The sequence below is a fragment of the Oryzias latipes genome, chromosome 1, assembly GCF_002234675.1.
Source record: "Oryzias latipes chromosome 1, ASM223467v1".
Taxonomy (NCBI): Eukaryota; Metazoa; Chordata; class Actinopteri; order Beloniformes; family Adrianichthyidae; genus Oryzias; species Oryzias latipes.
The window spans coordinates 13,254,693-13,280,986 of record NC_019859.2 but is presented as its reverse complement, the minus strand read 5'-3'; the positions used below and the strand labels follow the sequence as shown (position 1 = coordinate 13,280,986).

The following is a 26,294-nucleotide window of genomic DNA, read 5'->3' as shown; positions in this document are numbered from 1 at the left end:
TCTTGCCTCATCTTTGTAGACAAATGCATGCTACAGGTCTTCCCCGGCGCCTCCGCCCAGTGGGTCATGCCCGGAACACCTTCCCAGGGAGGCGTCCAGGAGACATCCGGACCAGATGCCAGAGCCACCTCAACTGGCTCCTCTCTATGTGGAGGAGAAGCGGTTCTGCTCCGAGCTCTCCGCTGCTGGCCGATCTTCTCACCCTATCTCTAAGGGAGCGGCCAGCCACCCTACGGAGGAAGATCATTTCAGCTGCTTGTAGCCAGGACCTCGTTCTTTTGGTCATGACCCAGAGCTCATGACCATATAGTTGAGTATTGGAATGAAGATCGAGCGGTAGATTGAGAGCTTTGCTTTCTGGCCCAGCTCTCTCTTCACCACAATGGACCGCTACAGCGACCGCTTAACAGACGCTGCTCCGAACTACCTGTCAATCTTATACTCCGGTCTTCCCTCGCTCGTGAACTACTCCTCCACCTGGGGCAGGAACACTCCACCCACTGAGTTGAGAGTTCTCTGTTTGAAAACCAGTGCCTTAGATTTACTAGTGCTGACCCTCATCTCAGCCGCTTCAAACCACCCCAATGCACGCTGGGGGTGCTGGCTCGATGAAGCCAACAGGACAACATCATCTGTAAAGAGCAAAAAGGATCTCCTTTGGTCTCCATACCAGACACCCTCCGGCCCCTGTTGGTGTGGAGTAAGCCTGTCTCCACTTCCCATCATCCATCTGTTTACTCTCTCTCCCACTAGCCAACAGCTGATTCATAGTTATTTGAATAAGGAAATACTCAGAAATGCCATTTTAATCTTAATTTTCTTCATAAATGTCCTCCATCGTCAGAAAAATACCACAAGAACGTGTTAAAAACACCAAAAACATCATTGAGTTCGGCTTAAATATTATATGGAAAGCCTTAGAAGCTCTAGAACTTCCCCTACATTGCAATTTACAAAACTATTTATCTGAATTTGTTAAATGTTTTTAAGCCTAAGTGAAAGTCTGTTAAAGAGCGCTGAGACTTCCTTAACACTCATTCACAACTTTTTATGTCTTAAATGTTTATTATGTGGGGGGACTCTTCTCGTTTTATGAGGACACTGCGGTCAAAATGAGTCTGTCTGGTCTGTGGAAAAGCTGCTGATACCTTGAAGGTTTACGCAGCGCATGTCTGTTTGTGTGCTTGTTCACACAGAGAGAGAGAGAGAGAGAGAGGGGTGAGGGGGTGGAGGGGGGGGACCTGCGCAGCAGCAGACGTGTCCGCTCTCATCTCGCTCGCTCACACAATCTTGAGAGCAGCGCTTTGACGCACCACGCAGAGTTGGATTTTACTGTTGCGCGCCGGTCACTTGCGGGTTTTTGGCCACTCTCGTTGTCTGCCCTCTTGCCACTGAGCGTCACTTGATAGCTCATGCTGCCAGGATCAACAGCTTTCCACCACGGTGACCTCTGTCTGAGTTTTGGGGAGAGCCAAAGCGCTTGCCGCTGCCTCGGCGCACAGCGCGTGTTGTGAATTAATAACCCAGAGAGAGGCATACCTGGAGTGCGTGAACATACTCCAAGCGTCCGTGCTTGACAGCATTTCTTTGGAACAGTTCGAGGATTAAGGTGTTTTACTTGGTTGAATCCACGCGCATTTCCATTCACAGACAGAGGACATACCGGGAGGATCTGGGCACCGCATGCCGGAGACATGTGGAAGTTTGCGCCACTGTAGCGCAGCCACAAAGCCTCTCCACCGTCTTGTCCACATCCAGCTAACTGGGACCAAATCCCTATAGGTCACAAACTTACCCATAGAGGAGCAAATGTAAATTCCCAGCCAACATTTTGATTTCAAAAAGAACATCTGCAAAGGAGTGCGAGAACAAGGGGACCGCATCCTCAGGTTGCTGAGCTCCTTCAGGGATCCCCTGGCTTTGTTTATTCTTAGATTTTATTTAACCCACCTCTGTGGGCATTTTTGAAGGATTTTGCGGGTCTGACATTGGCCCACACTTGCCGCAGTGATGGTGGGAGCTCTGCGCCCCGCTGCTTATAGCCGCTCCCTGGCGACTGTCTCAGGGCTCCTGGTGATTACGATTTTGCTGTCCAGCGGAGCGGACGCTCAGCCCTGCCCGACCCAGTGCTCCTGCACCGGAACCACAGTGGATTGTCATGGCCAAGGACTCCGCAGTGTCCCCAGGAACATACCCCGAAACACTGAGAGGCTGTAAGAATCTTAATCCAAACTAATCAATTATGTTTTCGTCACGTTTCCGAGTAAGAGTCTGTTTAAATAATTGTTTTAGACTGTTTCTTTTTGTGAATAATAGGAATGCAGTGACCTTGTACTGTTTGCAACAGTTTGGATGCGTGGGTTTCCCGAGGAGAGTTATTTAGAGCGTTTAAGGCATTTCTGATTAACCTTGTGCATTTTGGTGGATTTTTTCTTTTTTCGTTTAAAAAACTTTTTAAATAAGTTAGAACTTACGTAAACATTAGCAACCTGTTTTCCATTGTAAATATATTTGTTTTTCTTACATTTAGCATAACAACAATTAAGATTCTTTTAGGGGCCCCCATCGTTTCATCTTTTTGGAAAGGCGCGAGAAGACGTATTTGGTTACGCAAACGCCCCCATCATAGCTAAAGTACTTTTTTTTATCAAAAATTTTAAAAATGTATTTAACTGTACCGTATATTTCAATGCCCTGGCACATGAGTGCTGCTTGCGGGTCTGAATTTGAGGGCTGCCGCTGCGGTCAGGCTGGTGGTTACGCGCTGTTGCGCCGCCTCAGTCTCTCAGGACCGCATCAGTTCGTCTAGACCAGAGAGTTAATCAAAAACGGATTTGGACAAGCGGGCTTTGAGTTAAACAGGCCGCATTTTATTAGGCAAAGACCGTGTGATGAAACCAACATTTGGCCAGCGCAGTGCAGCAGCTCATCTTTCCCTCCCTGACGCGCAATTGTCAACTACTCTAGTTCCACGCACCAAAGTTACAGCAAAAATCCATTTCGCATTTTTCCTGTCAAGTATTGTCCTTGTTGAATTCATATTTTTCTTCCTACTGTAGCCTACTGACGACCCCATCTCCTTCTTTCTCTCCTTTCAGGGATCTGAATGCAAACAACCTCACTAAAATCACCAAGGCGGATTTCGCAGGACTCAGGCATCTGCGAGTATTGTAAGTTGTCTGTTTCACTTTGACTCTCTTAAAACACTCACACACACATTGTCACTCGCATCTTTGACAAGGACCAACTTCACTTCCGATCAGGCAGACCCGCAGCTGCCGCATGCGTCCTGAGGTGTGCAGCCACAATCAATCTGAGTCCAAAAAGAGCCTCTGTGTGGCACCTGTTAATGTCGTCGCGTTAATGTGCCAGTGGAAGTGTCAGGCGGGGCTTATTTTAACCATTGGGCCCCCCGGAGCCCATGTGCTGGAGTGATTAACGCGCCGGCGAGGAAATAGAGGGCAAGAAGGGAAAGAGATAGCGGTCATTAGGTGTATCCAGAGGAAGGAATGCAGCTGCTGGAGGGAGGAAAGGGCGGCGGGGAGGGAGAGGAAAGAGGAGAGTCAAGTAGGAACAGGTCTCTTATACCTGAGATGAATTCTGGTTTGGGAGTTCGCCCGCAACCGCGCGGGACAGCACGCTCATTGTTTGTGCGTGTGGGTGCATGCGTGCGTGTGTCCGCGCGCGCTTTTTCCTAAATGAAATGGCAAGGAATACACATTGTTGGAATTCCTGATGAGATTATATCTTTAATTAGGTGTGTGGTCAAACGTGTGTCCGTGCGCGTGCACGAGCTCGTGTCCTTTTGTTTGACTTTAAGACAGTTTCCTGCCTGTTTCCAAACCTCCTCATCCACTCTAAAAAAAACATTTATTTGTTTGTTTGTTTGTTTATATGTAGATGTTTCTGTCAGGAAGAATGTCAAGGAAAAAAAGACTTAAGACCCTCTCCAAGGAAAACAGTGTTTTGGTGTTTTTAACATGTTCTTGTTTTTTCTGATGATGAAGGAGAGACATTAAGAAAATTGAGATTAAAACAGCATTTCTGAGTATATGTTTATTCAAATCGTTGTGAATCAGGAGCAGATAAAAAATTTGGTTTGAAAAAGATTGCAGCTGTGACGTAGAAGCTACTATGGCAAGCCACAAGCTCTGCTCCATTCTGATGCATCAGACGGCTAGAGCACGTACATCTTTGTTTTCCTCATCTGACCTGGCATCTGCTTCCAAACTGTACTCATGGATAGCTCCAATATGTCTTACCATTTTTGCTGCACCGGTTGGGGTTATGAGGGGCTGTAGGCTAGCAGGACAGTGTGTAAAGGGGGTGTGCTTAATCTGCACTACAACTCAGAGGCAAATTTCTACTGAATTCCTGCCGCTCTGCAGAAATTATGTCATAAAAAGACAGAGATTTTCTGATTTTGGCAAAAAAATGCCTAATCATATTTAAAAGACCACTGGGAACACTTTGAAAATAGATGATCGGAGTGGGACTTCACAGCTGAGGCTACATAAAGCAGATGATCCCATAACGGATTCCAAAATTGTTGCTGAGTTGACAATAGCTAAAACAAAATAGGTCCAAGTTTTATGTCCATGTGACATAAAACCTTGATAACAGCATTGAATGCAACTGCCCACAATGCCATGCAGAAGTGACCACATCAGGATTTAAGCCAAGCCTGACAGTTTTTGGAAAAAATCACTCAAAATAGGTGGGTAGCGAAAAAATGAATTTAACATGAGCTCAAATAGATGATTAAAAAAGCGAGACGGGAAAAATCCTTTGAGAAATATAAAGTAGCAAAAAACGTGAAATAACTTGAGACCTGACTCTCCACCAGCCATAAAAAGATGCAAAAATATAATAATAAAGTGACACAAAAGAACCAAAGTTAATTTGCAACACAACCACAGTTATTTATATAATGAGCACAGGGACAAGAACAAAGTTGGCACAGAGATACAAAAGGACCATAAAGTGATTCATAAATGTGCCTTTATGATGTAATACAGATGCACCACAACCCAGTATGCTCAGTGAGTCTTTATGTTTGGATGCAGAATCAGTTCAGGCCTTAAATGTTATGGTTGTATCAAAGCATCCACAGTTTCATAATAAACCCAGGTGCACAGTCTATAAAGCTCTGCTCAGCATGGTGAGCTGTGCTGGAGTAAGTGAATGAGTGGTAACAGCTATGTGGTCTGAAAAAGAGAGTAAATTGGATGATAGATGAGTTGCTGTTTGACTTGATGGGCTGCTTTTAGAGTCAATTCTAAAGTGCCATCAGCCCACGGCTTTCCTCTCCTTCTCTTGCTGTTTCAACATTCTATCTTTTTCCACCAGTCTGTTTGCCTTCTTGTTTTTACACCCACTGCCACCTTTTCCCCTCCATCTGTTCCTCCCACTACTTTCCTGTGTCAATCTCCTTGCCTGTCCACTCGCTCTTTGACCGTTTTTCTGTGCCTTAACCTATATGTCTCTTCTTTCATCAGATCTCATTCTCCAAGAGTATATCTCCATAACTACCATTCACACGATTTCCTCTTCTACACTGTCGATCCAGGGATCTCAGTCTCACACTGTCTGTATGTCTCTCTCACAGGCAGTTAATGGAGAACAAAATCACCACAATTGAAAGAGGAGCCTTCCAGGACTTGAAGGAGCTGGAGAGATTGTAAGTAAAGCTGTTGTTCTGACTCGGGGAGCTTTATTTATTAATAAGCATTAACCACTTAAGACCAAAAACACCCTTTATCATCAGAACTGCATTACCCACATGTTCCCTCAGGTCTGGGGGTGATAAAATGCCATTCAGAATTCTACATTTGACATCAAAGATCTATTCCCCTTTAATATGCATGTGAGGTTGTTTCTCTGTTTATATTTGGGCAAACATGAAAGATGATACGATCACAACTATGGACCAGACTAGGGTTGCACGATATGAGGAAAACTCACAATATGCAATATTAGGGATCAATATTGCGATAAAAAAATCAACTTGTGGTATATGAACAAACAGCAAAACAACCAAAAACCTAATTTATTTTTCGCTGCAACAGCTTAATTTAACTAATAGTCAACATTACTTAAATTATACTCCAAATGACCCTCGTCTACGTAGGAGGCGAGCATCTAACATAAAAGAGCTCATGCGATTGGTCAACAACGTGAAGGGCCCCATCCGATTGGTCAAATGCATAAATGGATTTATTTCATTTATAAAATACTTCAAGCTGCCATAAGATTGTTTTAGCATATTTAAGGTAACCACAACTTTCGTCGTCTTTTGTGATATGCGTATTGCACAGCTTTAAATCGCGATATTAATAAATTTGTGATTTATTGTGCAGACTTAGACCAGACAATGAAAAATTAAATTTCTTTGTACTGTAAATAAAAAAGTGCATCAATTTGAAGAAGGTAAGATAAGAGTCTAGTTTAAGTACTTATGGAACTAGCTAGTTTACTTCTCAAAAACTTTCTTTGATTCCTGATTAGTTCCTGTTCGGCTGTAGTACCTACATGATGTTTCCTTTAGTCCATTCAGAGTAAAACCAAATGAAAAGTGTGAAACAGTGAAAAATCTTTCGCTCACAACAGAAAAAAGGCCGCTGGATTTTTCAAGTTTGGAAGCCTTCTAAGAAACCCCAATCTAGAACCCCTCTTTGAGTTAAGAAAAATAATCTCTTTGTTACACGACTTTCCAACATTCTTCCTCAACAGCCTAGGGTCATACAGATTACACATTTTTTGGGCATTAGCCAGTTCATTCAGGAAACCGTCTGTGTCTTACACGTCAACATTACTCCTTTTCCTTCAAGGCCTCACCTCTCCGGGTCTTAAATAGCGCTTTTCGTTGACATCTCATTCAAACAGGGGACTTTAAGATTGAGTCAGAGAACAGTGAAGAAATAGCAGATGAATGTTGCGCTGATCCTTTCCTGGAATTAGTGTTAGAGAGCTCGACCCCCCCCCCCCCCCCCCCCTAAAAAAAAAAGAGATGAAAAATGAGGGCAAAAAAAAAGATGTATAAACTTCTAAGAAGATAAGTTTACTGTTTACCAAAAAAAATGACACTTTTCCTGATGAAGCTGGACTACATCTAACTATCATTTTTATGCTTCTCCCAGTGTTGTGCCCCTCACAGCCTGGGGGGCATTTCCTCAGTAGTCATTCCAGTCATAGTTTAGAACGGTTTAATCATTGAATGCTTTGATCTGGGGAAGTCAAACTCTGATGAGGGTTTTTGCTCTGACATTTAAACAGGACTTTGACAATTTTAGCGAGGTACTGCCTGTGAATTGTGAACATGTGTGCTTATGCTGATGTGACCGATGGCGTGCTAGAACACATCAGGCTGCGAATGAGTATAAGGAGGCTTAGTGATGAGCTTTTGCCTAAAGATCTAAAAATTCTCGCCTCTCACTCCACTGTCTCAAAAACAAAAAAAATTCCACACATGCTGGGACAATTGAACATAAACTGATGCAAAGTTGAGACACAACAAATTTCAGTGGGGGCAGTTCATCTTTCTGATTGTTGTTTAGGATGGATATTATGAAGAATTGCATGAATGAAGAGCAAAGAAAATCAGCATTCCTGTCTCTATTCCATCCGGTTGGCTTTTCTCTGTCTTCTGCTGTACTATAGCTGCTCTTTGTTGACAGAGATGGAGGCTCTTAGGGCTACTTTAGGGAATCTGCTGGTTTTTCTCATGCAAGCAGAGCTGGGCTCTGTCCAGCTAAGCAGTTTCATGAATTCCTGCCCATAAAGGAAAATGAGCTACAAATGGTTTTAATTTATCAGCAAGCTTTGTCTGTTTTGCCTATGTTACAAAAAAGAATGAATTGCTGCTTTCATGAAAGATTTGAATCAAAACAGTCCTTAGCATATGGAGCTCGTGTGTGTAAACGGCAGTCTAGATGCTGTGTTTCGGCTCTAACAGCTAATTGATTAATTTTATGACATAAAATGATTGTCTATTGTTGTTTTGGAAGCAGAGCTCAAAACTGTAAGTTTGCAGTGTAACATGTTCACAAATACAAAGATGGAATCAGTCCTATGGCCCCCTCCTACAGCTGCTACACAAAGGCACATCTCTGGAGTTTGGAGTTGGGGGGCTCATTTCAAAGCCCTCCGTCCTCTTTGGAGCTGGATGGGGCCTGCTGGGCACAACTGCCCATAAGAGAGAGCTTTAAGCTGGGCTGATGGATCCACAGTGACTGCCCCCCACAGGGGCAGAAAACGGTTCAACTTCACATCCCCTTTTTGCTACCGACCCTGCAGGGGCAGGCAGGGCCAGGTCAGGTGTGGGCCAATAGCCTTAAGAGAGGAAGGGGGGCAGATGGCGGAAGGAGGTTCAGGAAAGATCAACATGTTGCAACACACATGCACCAGCGCCAAAGCACACACGCATGCATACTCTAACTTACTTTTCCTTACACTAGACACGACTGTTCTTGTCTTTATCTGTGTGACCCCCTCCCCAAGGGCTGTCTGCCTGTCCGTCATTCGCTGCTCATCAGTCACCCACATGGCTGTCCCTGTCTGGTGCCCTGAGTTTGTCATACATTCCTCTCTCCAACCCTCTGGGTGAAAAATAGTAAAGTGAGGAATTCCTCCTCGTCTTAACTTTCTTTGTCAATTGACTGACTTAGAGCACCCCCTTAATTCCTGAAAGATATAAGACATGCATCCAAACAAAGCATAAGTGTATTTACAAAGAGCCAGTCATCTGAAGCCTCACAGCATCATTACAGATTCACTTTCACTGTAAAACTCAGTAAAATGGATCAGGGAGGGTGAAATGTGAACGCCAGCGGGCTATTTCAAACCAGATAACGGAGCGTCAAACTGAGCGATCCTGTTGCAATAAACTGACAATCAGTGAAACCATAAGAGAACTGTAACAGTGATCAGAGATAGAGGCGGTGGAGTTCAAAGAAAAACCCTGAATTAGTGCTGAACGATTACCTCTAAACTCACTGAAAGATAACATTGTTTTAGCGGATCGTTTCAGGACAACTCTTCCACTTTTACATTTCTTCTGTTGCTGAGCAGCAGACCTTGAAATTATCTACACAGTGAAAGCACAAAGACACTTTCATTACAGTTACTCTGTCTTGAAAAATGATGCCACACAGACTTGTGCAGAGATCTGCTCTGAACACTTGTCATATTTGCCGGAAGACACCAATCCAGAGAAAGACACAGATTTTGGCACAGGTGATTGATGAGATTAAAGTGATGTCAAGGAGGCCGAATCAGGCAACATTTTTTGTAGTTTTCTTTCAAATCTGCTCTTTTTTGAAGCCGTTATAAAGGAATTAGTGTGCTAAGCTTCCTAAAGTCCCACTTCAGTCATCTTTTGATCTAGTTTCTGCAGAGCGGCAGGAGTTCATCAGAAATTTCCCTCTGAGTTGTGAGTGGGACTGTTGGCGTGGAGTAAACCCAGCCCCACCATCTGTTTACACTCTCTCCCGCTAGATGAGAGCTCAGATGAGGAAAATGAAGAGCTGCATGGATCTATCTGTCTGCAAGTGGATCCATCAGAATGGAGCGGAGGAGGGAGCTAGTGGCTTGCTGTAATAGTTTTGCTGTCACAACTACAAGCTTTTTCTACTGGCATGAGAAAAAGGCCACAAGAACATGCTAAAAACTCGATTTTCATCTGGGTGGTTCTTTAACAAATATAATGAACTGCTATGTGATAGGCCGATAAAGCTCCATTTGTATCATAGCTGCAACAGAATGAAGTAGAAGTGATGTTTAAAGCAGTTTTCCATTCTCTTCCCAATAAATCTGCAGTTGCACACCGTGTGTGTGCGCGCTCTTGATGTCATACGTGTGTGCACGCTCAAAGTTGGGGCACTCCATAAATGCTTGACAGAATGAGAGTGTTTACTGTGTGGTTTGTGTCTGTCCAGCATCTGTTTATGGCTGCAGGGATTATCACCACTCTGCAGTCTGACATTAACTCATTGGAGTCTCTCTCATACCTCACACTGCTGGAACCTCAATCTCCTTTCACTCTCAGCTAGACTTTGATGAATGAGAAAAGACTGTGGAAGAGGCTGTTTGCAGTATCTGCGTGCACACACTCACAAACTGGAAAGATACACTGTGTTAGGCGCAGGAGGGAGAAGGTTCAACAAGACAGTGCAACAAGCGCATACTAAACCTCTGAGCTATTTGGCATTTGCTGATTCTTGTCTCTGATAAATCAACTCTGAAGTATTTCAATCACAGAAAGACCTTGAACAGACAGATTATTTTGAACATTTATGCAGATATGAATTGAACAAACAAGCAAACAGTCAGGGATAAATTTAATTAATAAAGTGCATAAACATTTCAGTAGTCATAGCCTTTTACTGTTAATTATGAAACATGTGGTGCCTTGCAAATTGTTTATTTGTAACACATTTGAAGTTTATTTTACTGTTAGTGACAGACAGCAGTTTTTAGAAAAACCCATAGTTCTTAAAATTTGTGTCAGTGGAAGCATTTCGTAAAGACCCACTCTAATGAAAATCTGTTTTTTGGTGTTTTTAACATGTTCTTGTCGCATTTTCTCATGATATAGAACATATATCAAGAAAATAAAGCTCAAAATTGCTTTTCTGAGTATTTTTTTATTCAAATTGTTGTGCATACCCTTATAGACAACTAGATCCATGTACGTCTTTGTGTTTCTCATCTGAGCATCTGACTCAAAACTATACGACTGGATGGATCTGATATTGCTCGCCCTTTTTGTAATATTAGGTTGGGGCTGGAAGATAGCGGGAGAGAATGTAAACAAAGGTATGATGGGAAATTGGGACAAGCTAACAGTCCCGCCCATAACTCAGAGGCAAATTTTTTTGAAGAACTTCTGTTGCTCTGCAGAAACTATGTCCAAGAAAACAACAATTTTTTCTATTTTATTTAGCCTAAAAACTGCATAATTTTTGTTAAAAGACCACTGGAAATACTTTAAGAATAGTAAAACAGATGATCAGAGTGGAACTTTAACTCATGTCTTTAACAGGTCAGTCAGTTGTGTAGGACCTCATTTAAATCACAAATTAAATTAATTCGAAGTTACCTTTATTTTGAATATGTAACATTTATTAATAAAATTCCATGAATTGATTTTCTTTCAAAGCAAAACCTGCATTCAAAATCTTATAAAATTAAAGTTTCACCTTTATTCACTTTAGGTAACTAGTTCTGTTACAACTGTTTTTATTATTATTTAAATACATTTTATTCTGGGAAGGATATTTAATTAAAATTTAATATTTGATCAGACATTCTCCATTCCAAAATTACGTCTTTTGGAATTGATATAGAGTTTTTAATTGCTTTTCTCTAAATGCCTGTGTAAAGTTTTGTTTAGTTAGGAATAAATCCTATTAAAACACATCCAGAACGATTGATGACTGAAGACATCTGGGATTTTTAATCCTTCAAGTGACAAAGGAAAGTAAATCCAGTTTAATTTCTTCATTTCTGCATTCTGTAATCTTGTGAGATGCGTTGAATCTTTTTTTTTAATAGAAAAATTAGTTTAATTTAGAAGACAAAGGTATAAAGCACATTTCACAGAATCTGTTAGTTGGCTGAACTTTAAACTGACATCTCTGTTTCAACCTTTTTCTTTCATCTTTTATCTTTCTTGACTGAAAAAGGAAAATTTAATTTAAAAAAAACGATGACAATATTACATTTTTATTTTACAACTCATTTATTTTGACATGCCAAGAATAATAAATTACTATAATATCCCAAATTGTAAAATCAATCATCTCCCTCACATTACTTTTTAAGTAAACAAAAACATGCCAGACCAATTCCAATCAAACTTTATCCAATCAATAGAGCACATTAGGATGCACGGACTCCCTCGAGGTGGTCAGAAGCAGACCTAATTTCATCTTTGAGTCTTTAATTCATAACCAGAGTCTCCAAGTCTGACGGCATCGAAAGTACAGGACTATTTTAAGAGGATGAGCTCATACCACCTCTCTGGCGTTGTCCCTCCTGCCTAACTTCAGCACCAGTTTGCACACACATCCCCCAGGAGGATGTCTAGCCCACTAAAGGGCTCTCATAGCTGGGTAGGAGCTGCAGGGGGAGAAGGCCTCTCTCTGGGACCGTGTGGGGCTCTTAGCTGTCAGAGGCAGTTTTAACGGAAGAAGAGTGAATAATTTAGAAACATCATTTCTGCGGGACTTTAAATATTAAAGCGTTCTCTGATGTAACTGTGGAACATGAATGTAAGTGCATGGGTGCTAGCACGTTCATGTGTCAGTGCACTCTTGTTTGGATGATGGATGGAGTGGGTGATGTTATTTGAGGAGAGCTCACAGTTGCATCTAGTCATTCAAAAAGAGGTGAACAACAAAGAGTTATGCAAGAAAACTTAGAAAAGTACATGCAATAAGTTTTTCAGGAGAATATTTGACATTGCTGTCCTCCGAACTCCTGTTTTTTTAGATCAATTTGACTCTCTTTGCCCTCTCATCATTTCCGTCCAGTAGCAGCCGCCAGCATCCGTCGGCGGGGCCTGTCATCGTTTCAGTGTGTGTCGGGGTTAAACAGTTTCAGCAGCTTGTCTCTCCTTGTGTCACTCTGTTGCCTGCGTCTCTTCTAACTCACACCAGAATACAGTCACACACACACCAGCATGTGATGGCACACAAACCTCTTCACTCCTCTCAACCGGGGTTAAATGATCGCACCCAGATTATTAAACTTGCCTGTGTTTTCTCACTTCTTCTGTGTTTGTGTGTGTGTGATGAAGAGTTGTTGTGGGTTCTATGCCCTGTGAGGGCCTTGTTTACTCAGTGGGGTCCTTTTCACACATTCGGTAGCCCAGCCAGACCGCCTGTTTGTTTTTCCCACATCGTCTCCTCGCCTCTGTCTTTGTGGAAAAAAAAAACGTCCCCCACTTACCCCTTCATCCAAACTCCTTTGCCTTGTCTTCCTCCCCCTTCGCTTCCTTCATCTGCTCAGGTTAACTGTTAATCTGGCGGCCATTTAAAGCTTATTAAAAAAAAATTACACATATATATATATTTTTTTGAGTCTAACCACAACCAAGTTGTTCATGTGAGCTTGGACCGTACCAAATTTCCTGTAGAAAAAAACAGTATAAAGTAGTAACTATGATAATCAGGACACATAAATCTCAGTATAGAAGGCTAGTTAAAACACATACTTGTTTCATTTTCTGTTTGGAAGGAGCTGAGTGACTAACTTACGTTGTTTCTTCACAGGCGCCTGAATCGGAATAATCTTGCTGTGTTTCCTGAGCTGCTTTTCCTGGGAACAACAAAGCTTCACAGACTGTGAGTTATGTTTTCATTCATCCTGCTCCCATACATCACTCAGGTAAACTGAAATATTGGACAGGTTCCCCTTTGTTTGCTCTAAAAACAGGACATTACGACAAAAGATAGTTGCAAACAAAGTAATTGAGAAGCTTTTCCTTTTTTTATTATTTGAACCGTTTTTGTTTTATTTCATTTAAAAATACATGTAACATATTAAAAGAGATGGGTATTAATTTCACATTTTTTCATCATATTTTTGGCCAGTTTTGTGTAAATTTGCCTCTAAATTCACCTGGCATTTTTTAAGCCGCTCTTAAGTCTTTTTTTTTTTTTAAGCTAATGGTACTGACTTTTCTAGAGGTTTTCCTTGAACTCACACACCTTTCCAGTGCCACTTTAAAGCCTAAGATAAAGGTATTTGTAGTATTTAGCCTTTCACCTTCACTTCATGGACCTTTTTCTGCTTTTCCCCAGCCCTAAGCTTGGGTTAACATTTATTTACTGTAGTTTGACATCTGTGATTTAGAAGACTTAAGTACACCAAAGCTTTGACGTTTGCACTGATGCTTGTGATGAGAAGCTGCTTCACAACATCCATGTCATGGGGTTTGTAAGGCGACATTGTACTCAATGTGGTCCAGCTCCCAGCTGGGCTTTTTCTGTGTTCAGCGTTTTACTGCTCTCTCCGAAGATGTGTGAGCTTTCTGCGGGCACTTAAACCCAAACCATGCTTTCAATGGTGATTGGTGACTCTGATTTGCCAGTTTGAGCTGAATGGTGTGTGGTGCGATGCGGTTCAGTGTATTTGCAACCTGTCCAGCAAGGATATGATGGTGACCCTGTGCAGCACACTGCAGGCATGGATGGTGGAAATATGAACATCCACATCATTTTCAATCCACTTTCAATCCTCTTGTTTTTGTTGACACACCGGTCCTCTTTGAAACCAGAATCACCCACAACCATATGCTTTGAACCTTCACAGTCATGTTATGTGAAGCAAAGACAAAAAGTGTATCTTGTTTTGATTTGATTAAACTGTAGACAACTCAACAAGAAATCCCACAGGAACTAATTTCTGAAATAAAGTTGATTAAAATTAAAGTACAATTAACGAAAATTTAAGAAGATGATGCCATCCTTTTAACAACTTCAGACTTACCTGGCATTATACGATGGATTTGAAGTCATTACTTTCTCAATGAGTTACTTTTTAATTGACTTCAGAGCAAAACATGTTTTACTTTAATAATAATAATAATAATGGATTGGATTTATCTGCGCTTTTCAAGACACCCAAAGCGCTTACATTGTGTTCATTATTCATTCACTCCTCATTCATACTTGGTGATGGGAAGCTACTGTTGTAGCCACAGCTGCCCTGGGGCAGACTGACAGAGGCGTGGCTGCCATTTCGCGCCTACGGCCCCTCTGACCATCACCGGGAACATTCATGCACATTCACACACCAGTGGAGCCACACTGGAGGCAAGGAGGGTGAATTGTCTTGCCCAAGGACACAACGACATTTTGGCTGGTGGGAGCGGGGATCGAACCGCCAACCCTTCGGTCATTGGACGACCCGCTCAACCACCTGAGCCACTGTCGCCCACAAGACTATTGTCATTTCTTTATTTGGGATTTTTGGGGTTGGGTTGTACCAAAACACAGATGTCTTCGTTTTCCTGTATGCTTGGTTTAAGAAAAATGATAATTTTAGAAAAATATTTAGAAAAATAAGCAATAAATAATTAATGAATATTAAAAAACACACACATCTTAGCAACTTTTGTTGCTAAAATAAAAGCTAAACTTTCTAGTTTTGCAGTAGCAGCAGTTGCCTGCCTGGTGACATGGAGAAATATGATGAAGATGCTTCCTAAAAATCGACTTGTCAGCTTTTTGTGGGGCAGTTGCAGTGCACCATTGTGGTGAAGGTGTTAGAATCCTGACATTTTTTTATGGCTCTCTCCATGGAAGCCAGGTCAGTAGCTAACGGAGATTAGCACTCCAACAGCTGTTGCCCACTGGGAGAGGAGAGGTGTGTGTGTGTGTGTGCGCATGTGTGTGTGCGTGTAAGGGAGGATGACGAAGAGAAAGAGAGCATGGCAGACTTGTGGAGCTGCTAGAAGTGTTGAAACTAGCTTCTCCTCTTAGGTTAACTGTTGTTTCAAGGACACAGCATAGTTGCAGTTGCATTCAAAGCCACAAACCCAACCGCTGTTTGTTGTCATTGAGCACCTTCCATTCTTCACAGCCCAACCATCTGCAATGTAAACTGAGCTTTGAATTCCCAGTATTGAAGGGCTGGGCTGCAATGTTGCTAAAACTCTGGGAACAAACTTCCCGTCACAGTCATTTGTGGTTACAGGGAACAATTATGGTTGTATATATTTATATGTGCGGCTGAATATATTTATCTAAAACTAAACTGAAACTCTTAGATGATTCACAGAGTGTGTGAAAGTTGTTTATGTTCTGTGGCTGCTGCAACGGCTGGCTGGGCTTGACCTGTCGTGTCGTAGGGTACATGTCTGCATGTGTGACTGCGTTACTGCGAGTGCGTGTTTTTCAAGGCCAGGAGCTGGCATTTCGCTCGGCGTGTGGGCCGAGGTAAAAATACAACGCAGATATATGGCTCTACTTGTCGCTGACAAGCTGCCTCAGAAGCAATCAAGTTTTGACTCCTGTTTCCTCGGAAAGGCTTTAGAATACGGAATGAAACAGAATCTACAAAAAATGCAAAACTGCTGTTGCAGTTACCATTTTGTCAGACATATAAATCATTCAGCATGAAGCCACAGAGGCTAAAACCATTAGTATTTATGCTGCTATTTGGTTAGGATTAAATCCTATCTGCCTCTTTACTTCTTTCAGTCTATTCATATTTTTAGAAATCAAAACAAGAAATCCCTGAGAACCTCTAAAAAGGAGTCTTGTTGGGTTTTATATTGAGGGTTGAAAGGTATGTGCGAACTTGACTGGCTCTGCATTTTGCAATAGTACAGCTATAAATGAACACTTGCTAAACATGCAATTATGAAAATGATGTTTTCACTGTTTTGGGTCTTGGAAAATCTCTCCATGTGTGTGTTTATGAGTGTTTGACTCCGACTGTTTAACCTTTGTGGTGTGCAGTGGTTTAAGCCTCTGAGAGCTAAATTAGAACCGGTCTGACGTCAGGTGTTAGACATGTCTGTGAACCCTTTCTTGCTAATTTGTTTAGCAAACTGGCTGTCAGAATGCTTGGTGCCTGTTTTATGCTTACAGGCGGGACGTCGGGAAATTGAGTGAGTTCTCACCAACACAATCTCTAGCTAATTCTTTCCAAAAACTAACATGACTTTACTCTGCAGCGATTCTTGTTTTGTGTTTTTTTTTCTTCTTTTTTTTTTTGTGGTAACAGGCTCTTGTGTTAAAGTGTAGTTTTGCGTCCACAAAAACATGTAAGTGGTTGATCTGTAGTTGTTGCTGTTTTAGCAGCGATGCTGCCTGCATAAAACAAATATCATAAACCCCAAAAAACTGCTCATAGTTCAGACAAAACCCACATATACACACCTGGAAAAGCTTGAGGGATTTCTATCTGTGCAAATTTAAAACATCTGAGTCCCCACTGTCCCCTGCACCACTGTACAGCCTTCTTGTTAGTCTTTTTTCATGTTCTTTTCTATATTATTTTGTAGTGTTTTCTTTTAGTTGATGAGGTATGTAAGTCATTGAGGTATGTAAATCGCCTTTTTCCCCAAGACCTTAAAACATTTTAATTTCATTGATTTTAATATTCAAATTAACAGTCTATATTAAACAAGTATTTTACTTTTTACCTACTTGCATTTTTCTGTCAAAAATGTTAACTGTACATCTTTTTTCTTCTCATTTCCCTTTCTTTTAATTTAAATTCATTGAGCAGCACACAGTCTTTCTTTTTTTGTGACACAAACAGTGAATTAGTCCCCTCCCTTTCTTTGCTGGACAGAAATCAGCAGCTAGATGACAGAGGATTTGATGATGAGAATGGATAATGTAAGGAAAAGAGAATGGGTTACTTTTCTTCCAGTGGTGAAAATGTGAGGTTATGTCTTAGCATCAAGTAATAGTAGATTTGCAGTGCTTTTCTGTTATTTATTCTGTTCTGTTATTTATTTGTGGAGGTTAGCTGCTTGGTCATATTTGGCTGTTGTGCCTCTGAAGCATCGGCCCACAACTTTTCACAAAAGGTGATTTTCCTGGACTTCATGTATGGGTTTAATTGTGATCAAATTTGGTAATTTATTAACCAGTTTTGACATATTTTGTTAATCTGAAGTCTGTGCTGTAGATGCAGCGGTAAAGCATTGTTGTATATTGAGAAAATAGCAATACAGGAAACAGTCAAAACATCTAAAATTGCAGTAAAAGATCAAACTTGATCCTATTCTGTAGAATTATTATTAACTGGTGATATTTTTAAAGTGATTGTCAGTTTTTTCAGTCCCAAAACAGAAATCTCTTATGTATTTAAATTTTGTTTTACTTAAAAACAAATGAGAAATATCTGCATTTTACCATTTTCTTGCACAAAGTAAGGAAAAGAAATCAATATAGCTTATGACTTGTGTTAAAAAAAATGATTGAACGCAAGCAGTTGCATGCATTTTTTTTAAGATGACAATACAAAGTTTTTGTCAAAAATATAAACTTCTGTGGAAAAAAAGTATTTAGAGAAGTACCTGTAAAAATACAGATTTATGAAGAAAATGGACAAAAGCACAATGTGGATAACCCTAAAATCAAGAACGTCATGCAAATGTGTCCTTTTTAGTTGCTTTTAATGATCCAAACAGTCGTCTCTCCTTTTTTATGTCCATCCATCTAAGGAGGCTGGAGCATTTCACCTTTGGTCAAACAGAAAAAAGCTGGTAAATTAAAAATAAAGTCTTGTTTCTTTGGTCCATTTAGAACCACTAACTAACCTAACGTGTATGTTTTTGAACTGTACAAGACAGCAGCAGATTTGAACAAGACAAAAACACTTTTTGAGACAATGCTGCTGACAGTACAGTGCACTGCAACATTATGAGAGGCCGCCTAAGAGATGATTCAAACTTCATACTCACAGATACCATCATACTCTCACGCACATACCACTATAGTCTTACTCACACAACAGTATACTCTCATATGCACAATCATACTCTCATACAGATGGTAGTGTTTGAGCTGCAAATCAAATTCATGCATACGCACAACTATTCTTTGTTACAAATACAATTATTTTTTACTTACAAATTATATTATACTCTCATGCATATTCCATAGTTTTCTAAATAGTGCTAGGAAGGTGTTTAAAAGACTATAATTGTCTCAATAAAATACAATGATTGTGCATTTACAAAAGTTTGATGGTATATATGTGAGGGAATAGTTCTATATGTGGTAGAGCATGACTGAAAAGGAAGTTGCTTTGATCAAACAGGAAGGAATCTTAAATTCTCATTACCTTAATATGTTTAAAAACAAATTCTCCAAATTTAGCTAGCACTAGCTGTGACGTCACATGGTTGACGCGGAGTCTAGCTTCGGAGGACATGCTGCTGGCGCTCCCTGATGCACCTGCTCTAAAAATCCGCCGCATTTCTTGCTCAACTGCCTCATTAGAAAAAGCCCCTGTGGATGGCGGCTGCCGACTTTGTTCCAACATTTCGGACATTGTGGAGGCAACAGTTGTGGTGTTTAGGGTGTTATTTAGCAATCCTATTGCCTCACTAAGACGTTCCCGATCCACCATTCTCCAACTTTTTAAAGAAGGGCGTGTTAGGTCCATCATTTCGCATTTGAAAAATAACCAATAGCAAGCTGAGAATTTAGTTCTATGTCCGTTTTAATCAAAATAACTTCCGTTTCAATCAAACTCTCTTACATATGCAATTATTATTCTTCTCATACCATATCATGTTGTTTTGCATTCACATTTATTTTGTCACTTCCATATTAAATAAGTATGTTTGTATGTGCAAAATGATACTGTGGAACATGCCAAAGTATTAAAGTCTCTGTGAGCATGTATGAATGTAAATACAAGAAGATTTGACTGTGCTTATAAGACAGTATATAAATACTTATGAGAGAGTACACCAATATTTACATAAGAGTATGATTAGGCGAGCAAGAAAGTATGGAAGTATATGAGAGAGAGTGTACTGTTGTGTGAGTAAGACTGCAGTGGTATGTGTGTGAGAGTATGATGGTATCTGTGAGTATAAAGTTTGAATTATCTCTCAGGCGGCCTCTCATACAACATCAAGGTTTTTTGTTTTCCCATCTTTTTCAAATATGAGTAGCACTGCAGAATATACCACCCTGCCAAAATAAACCACTGTAATCCCGTGAAAGAGGGGTGCATAGTCAGCAGCAAAGTAATACTAGATGACATGTGCTAAGCATGCAGTTACATGGCAAGCTGTGAGGTGACTTGAATTCCAACACTTTTGAAACGCTTGGAGTAATAGTGCTACTGATCCCTTAGATAACACGGTCAGGTTCTGCTCTTCAAATGATCTGTAACTGTTCACTCTAAGAAAAAAACAACACAACTTGACTTTTTTTTTCAGAATTGTCTTTCTAACCTTTTTGTGCTGTTTTGTGCCCTAACAGTCCAATAGAGCGTCAAAAGACTGAATCCAAGAAAATATGCCATAGTAACAAGACAGTCATTAACCCTTTAGGATGTTTCATGTTATAATTGATAGAGGTTTGTTAAACTTTCTTTATGATGCATGTTCCATTCTTTTATACTGACTAACACTGTTTGTGTCATGTATGAAAAGCTTTATGGTGCTGCCAAGAACTTATCCTTTTAGTAAAGGGATTTGCAGCACCTTTTTTGAAAAAAAAGTAGTTAAACAAACATAACATAACACTTTCAAACATTTGTCAAGGAAAAACTGCAAATACAAGCAGACATTCCCGTCAAATGCAATATTTATTTAATGTTGTCTCTCCTTCCTACTCTTTCATACTCCAAAAGAAGAGCATCACTTATGTAGCTGCAGCATTTGTGCACGTCTGTAAAACAAACTAAGAATACGCTGGTTGCTTTTCTCATGTGAAAGGTCTGACATGTTCACCCTCAATGTGTGACAGGAAACAGGTCTGATCAGTGACTGTGTTAAAGTCCCACTCCAATCATCTTTTGTTCTATTGTAAAAGTGTACTCAGTGGTCTTTTAATTATAATCATCGTGTCAGTGTCCTTTATAGGAGATAGTTCCTGCAAAGTGACAGTAGTTCATTATAAACTCACCTCTAAGTTGTGGCGCAGAGTAAGTTCCTCCCCTACTTCCCATCCTTCTGTTTAAACTGCAAGCTTACAGCCCCTCATAACCCCAACCTAACATTATTGGAGCAACAAAGATGGCGACCAATATTGGAGCTTTCCAGTCGTACAGTTTTGAGCCAGATGCTTCCGACAAGGAAAACAAAGACGTACATGGATCTATTTGCATTTCAGAATAATTCTTAATTCAAAACGTTAAGATTCACGAGCAGACGAAAAAATGCAGTTTGAAAAAGATTCTAGTTGTGACGGAGAAAATACACTGGGTGGACCAAAAATTCCCTGCTCTGAGCTCTCGGCAAGGGAGCAGGGAAAGGGGGTAGGGGTTGCTCCACACCAATGGTCACACCAACAGCTCAAAAGGCACATTGCCTTGGACAACTGCAATTTTGAAAAAAACGATGTCCTAAAAACCAACACTTTTTTGTGGCTAAGCATGGTATAATCATAAATAAAAGACCACTGGGAACACTTTTACAATAGATCCAAAGATCATTGGAGTGGGTATTAAAAGACAGTTACTAGGCGCTCCTTAAAATATGCTCCCCTCACCCTCCATCCAGAGTCACAGAAAACCTGAAAATCCAAAGAATGGAACCTCACATCTCTCACAAAGATATTTTGCATCTAAGTAAAGCATGGTTTAAAGGTAACAATCATGCTTGGTGTGAATGTTTTTATAACTAATAGTCTGTAACTTGTTGTTAAACCTAATGTTAATCAATTTTAACCACACAGCACTGTTGCTTAGCAGCCTTAAAGCTTTAACTCTGATTCCTCCCGGAGTTTAACGGCTACAAATTATAGGCACACAAATGCACACGTCACCTTGTTCAAGAAAACAGCCATAGATTTTAGCTCTTAAGTTAACAGTTAATTGTTGAAATGTCAATGTGTCAACTGATAAACAGTAAGTCAAGAAAAAAAGGAGGAAAAGTGTCAAAGAGACAGAAAATGAAATTTCTTCTGACTAAATGATGTTTTTAATTAAGACGGAAGCCATTAAGAATTGAAGTTGTTGGAGCGACAATGACCTCTGAGTTCAGCAGCGGTCAAAGGTGAAGAATGTTCCAGCCAGGAGATCTAAGGAGGAGGTGATTTATTGAAGAACAGAGGAGAAAATCTCCTCCCTCTCATTAAGGAAAATTGTTAAAAATTAAACTTCCGAAAGCTAATGTCACCTCTGTTATTTGAAAAAAATCTATGTTACAAAAATCATTTATTTTGAGCTACACATTTTGCACAAGACTATTAATGTTAATTACGCAATGAATAACATGGAAATATTATCTACTTTAATAAAATGTATACTAATTCCAGCCAGGCATGAACCACAGTTATTAATTTTTTCTTAGTGATCAATTTTCAAATGGTTGACACCAACTACATGAATTTGTCACCATCAAATCCTGGTCCCTGATTGGTCAAACATCAACCTGCCTACCTTTCAACAGGCGTTCATTGGCCAAGCCTTTTATACATAGAGCCTGAAACGGTTGTAGAAACATGTCTAGCGACACGTGAACATGTGGAAGCCCGAAACGTGCAATTAGACTTTTCATTGCAGTGGTTGCTTTAACGCGCGTTGACAAGGGCAGTGTAATACTTTTTACTTACTTTTTATTCCTGATCATGTGAAACATCTAATTATACCAATCCACAGTATTTAACTAATTTTATGTCTATGTTTGAGATATTTTTCAGTCTTGTCTGAATGCCATATTTTTCTAAACAATTGTTTGTCTCTTTCAGTTCAAGCAAAATTTTTTAATTGCATCATGTTGAGATTCATTTTCTGTCTTTACGTATTTTTGTTTTTTTTTACTTTTTGCCAGTAAATCATAAGTTAAGAAAATTACCAAATTTCCAAAATGAATTGATACTTAGAATAAACTAAAAAGGAAACATAACAAATGTCAGTTTCAGTAAATCTGTTGGTTGCCAGCTTTCTTGACATGCTTTGGATGGAAAAATATTTGCTCACTGATCGTGTCTATACAGCATGCAAATATCTGCCATTTTGTCTGTCCAGAGAAGTGAAGTTAGGCCTTTACAGCCAAAGGCACTTGTGGATAGGCCTCTCTCTTTATCTTCAGCAAACACACACATACACACACACACAAACACACACACACACACTGACACATAAACAATGTCTTACCATTCAGTAATATTTCCTGCCCCCTCCTGATTTTGTCTGGGCACTTAAACACATAAACTCTCTTAACACAAACAGCTCCTTTCAGTTCTTTTCAGCACACATCAACACTTTTGATCCAAGAAATGTTTTCGTCAAAAAGCTTGGCTCATACATTCCCTGCATCCAGAAAGAAATGCAAAGGGGGGGTGGCTTTTTAAAGGGGGGGTGGCTTTTTAAGATTTTTTTGTTTTTGTGTGTCTTGTGTTTTGCGTTGGTAAATACTTTTGTGACATCTGCAAGCATAAACTAAGGACTTACAAAAGCGTTGAGGTATTGAGTGTCGGTGACTCACCTGATTGCCATCGTAGGAATCACCTCTGTTTTTCACTGCTTTTCTGATCTGCTCAAGGCTCATTCTGCTCTTTTATAAGAAGGGACTTGGCAATTCTGATCGCAACACAATGTTGTAATTCCATGTTGCGCAAGTTAATTAGGGTTCTCCAATTATCTGCTGGAATTGTTAAAACTGCACTGATACAATAGATCTCTTTATTTAGTCAGAACATAAAACGTGTGAGCAAGTTAGTGCGTCTGTAGCAGTGCATAGCTTCAGTTCACCATTTTCTGTGTCAATAAAATGCATATATATAAATACATAAATTGGTACTGTGGTCGATGCTGAGTCAAGCATTCTGGCAGCGGAAAATAGCTATCAAGGCAAAGCTTTCAAAGTTTTAGATCATAGTTTTGTTGTTGGCAGGGACCTCAACAAATTACGGGTTTGAATGGATTTTATTTACCTGTTGTAAATTAAAAAAAGGGTATCCAATTTGCCTTCTGTGCATGCACGGCTCCCATATTCGCAGGTCAGTCAAATATTCATCACGTTGAAGCTTGCTGAGCAGAAGATGTAGTTTGCGGTCATTACTTCTCTTGGCATTTTAAAAATATGTTGTGCTATCTATTTTTTCTAAATTTAAACAGTCAAATAGGAAATTAGACGACCAATGCAAGCTTTCAACTCATTAGAAAGGAACCACAAGATGACCACTAATGTATTTGTATATTATGTTTTAGTAGAAATTTAAAATAAAACCCAATTTTAAAATCAAAATCAGCCTTGATTCTACGGGCTTTTGCATTACAAAAAATAAGTGTCTCATCTTTGTGAAGCATCTGGTTTCTTCAGTCAGTAATGATCCTGCTTTGGAGAAGATGCTCTCAGTTCTCAGGTTGGCTCTGGAGCTGATTCTAGCTTTGATTATTTCTTGCAGACTCTAAATTCTGCCTTTGTATTCTCCATAAAAGTGACTCAGATATTTCTTTATTTCCTGCTGTCACTCATTTCCTTCACGTTTCTGTGTGGACGTTGCGTCTTCATGTTGCACCTGCCTCTCTCCCTCATGCACAGTTCTGCGCTGATGCGAGTGTTGCGAACTATAACCCCCTCCCCACCAGCTTAGGGCAAACTCATATTGACGTGCCACTTACAGAAAAAAAAACTAAGAATGGATTAAAGAATTTAGAAAGAAATGGCTCCAGCTCTTGTCGTTCTCATCATAGAGCGTCTCAAAGAGCCGTTTATACAGAGCGGGTCTCTGCTTTGCTGCTACTCGCAGTGTCTCCCTTCGTCTCATCTTTGAGCCATCGGACTTTGATTTTAAACGATGATTGTAGCAATAAGGGCATGTCTAGCAGGTAACAGTGGCGGCACAGTGGGGGAGAGGCAAGTGGGGGATGTCATTAACTGATCTAACATCCATCTCCAGGATTTAGTCTTTGTTCATCAACAGTATAAAACTGAGTATAAAATCGTATACTTTTTTTTTTTTTTTTTTTTTTTTTTTTTTTTTTTTTTTTTTTTTTTTTTTTTTTTTTTTTTTTTTTTTTTTTTTTTTTTTTTTTTTTTTTTTTTTTTTTTTTTTTTTTTTTTTTTTTTTTTTTTTTTTTTTTTTTTTTTTTTTTTTTTTTTTTTTTTTTTTTTTTTTTTTTTTTTTTTTTTTTTTTTTTTTTTTTTTTTTTTTTTTTTTTTTTTTTTTTACAGTAACAAGGGTTTCTGCAGTCCAGTAATTGTAATTTATTACCAAAATTTGAACTGTAATTCGTTACCTTACTCCGTTACTGACAAAAGTAATTAAATTACAGTAATTCGTTATTTTGTAATCCCAACACTGTTCATGAAGATGTCTTTCTTAGCCAACAAAAGTTGGATCCAATGATGAATTCGAATGATTTGTTGCTAAATGTATAGGAGTCTCAAAGTTCATAGCTATGGGGTGAAGGGTCATTGAGCATCAGTGTCAATGATGAGATACGCAGGATAATGGGACCGCCAGCAATGGACCTGCTGCTTTGCCCATCAAATTACTCAAGGAGTGGAAGCTTTGACTGGAAAAGCAGTCAGAGGGAGGAGGGGTGGATCTGGACAGACTGACTGAGAGGTATTTAAAGGAAAGATTAAAGATGTATTTGCTCTCCTAAACGGTGTGGGGGGAAAAAAGAGCAGTGGAGGAATTCACTGAGGTGAAGAAAGAAGTGTCTTCTGGATTGTGATCAGGCTGTGAAGAAAAATACGGGGTAGAAAAAAGGGAAAGTAAAGAAAGGGGAGTTAGTTATGTGGAAAGAAGAAGAAAGAGGCATGTCAGTATTTACTGTTTGAAGCCTGGAGCCAGCATGTCTGTCAGAAAAGAAGTCCCCAGGTGTGTGTTTGTGTGCGTAATCTGAGCGTGGATTACTGGGAGGGGGTACATACTTATACCCTCAAATTTATGTCAAAAATCCCTCTAGGATAACAATGATCTTACATGGGAGCAGAACTTCCGATTTCTGATCCATCAAATTAAGATTCTTTGTAAATTCATACTATGTGGAAAGAATGGTGCTCTAAAGTGTAAAAGTGGGCTTGTGAGAGCGTAAACACACTTCAGCGCTCCATGTTCTGCCTTTTTCCTCTGCATTCTCCACATTTTACATGAGCAGCTTTTAATATGGACTTTTGACAGTTAGAACCAGATCACACAGTACGGTTTTTTGTTTTTTTACTATAAGTTGCTCCAGAGTATAAGTCACTGTAGCTAAATATGATAAAGAAAGAAAAATCATAAATAAGTCACTCTTTTGAAACAAAAGTGTCCCGCTTCTTCTTTTTTGGCAAATTCGATGCTCAATGCTTGTCCAAAAATACGTTCATAAAATGGATGCTCTAGATACAATTAGAAGAAGCTCCCATCAAAGGTTTTTAGCCTCGTCGCCACATAGAAGCATTGACTGTACATCTCATTTTCGAGGCATGAAAGACACGGATGATGTTAAGAGATCAGGTTGATTTATTTTAAAGAGCTCTGCAATGGTGTCAGTAAAGTTGAAGTCCCATTAGCAGTCGCACACCTTGGTGTGTGAAATTTGTTCTCCGCAGTTGACCCATCCCCTGCGGGGGCGGTAAACATAAGGTTTCATGAGATTGAGGTTTACTTCTACTGAAGGAGCTGCGTCTGAATGATGGCACT

At 39.9% G+C, this 26,294-nt stretch overlaps 1 protein-coding gene across 15 annotated transcripts in view; it reads left to right on the top strand.

Annotated features, from left to right (window-relative positions):
* Nucleotides 1-1,255: 1,255 nt before the first annotated feature.
* Nucleotides 1,256-26,294, top strand: part of slit2 (slit guidance ligand 2) — a 96,235-nt gene continuing 71,196 nt past the window's right edge. For 7 of the 15 annotated variants that reach the window (XM_020703012.2, XM_020703015.2, XM_020703003.2 and 4 more), the window contains exons 1-4: nt 1,258-2,213; nt 3,099-3,170; nt 5,609-5,680; nt 13,275-13,346. In XM_020703012.2, the coding sequence (XP_020558671.2) occupies nt 2,011-2,213; nt 3,099-3,170; nt 5,609-5,680; nt 13,275-13,346 (419 nt within the window). In that variant the 5' untranslated portion in view covers nt 1,258-2,010. Of the gene's footprint in view, nt 2,214-3,098; nt 3,171-5,608; nt 5,681-13,274; nt 13,347-26,294 lie in introns of all 15 variants that reach the window. The other 8 variants (XM_020702996.2, XM_020703000.2, XM_020703018.2 and 5 more) reach the window with 3 other exon arrangements.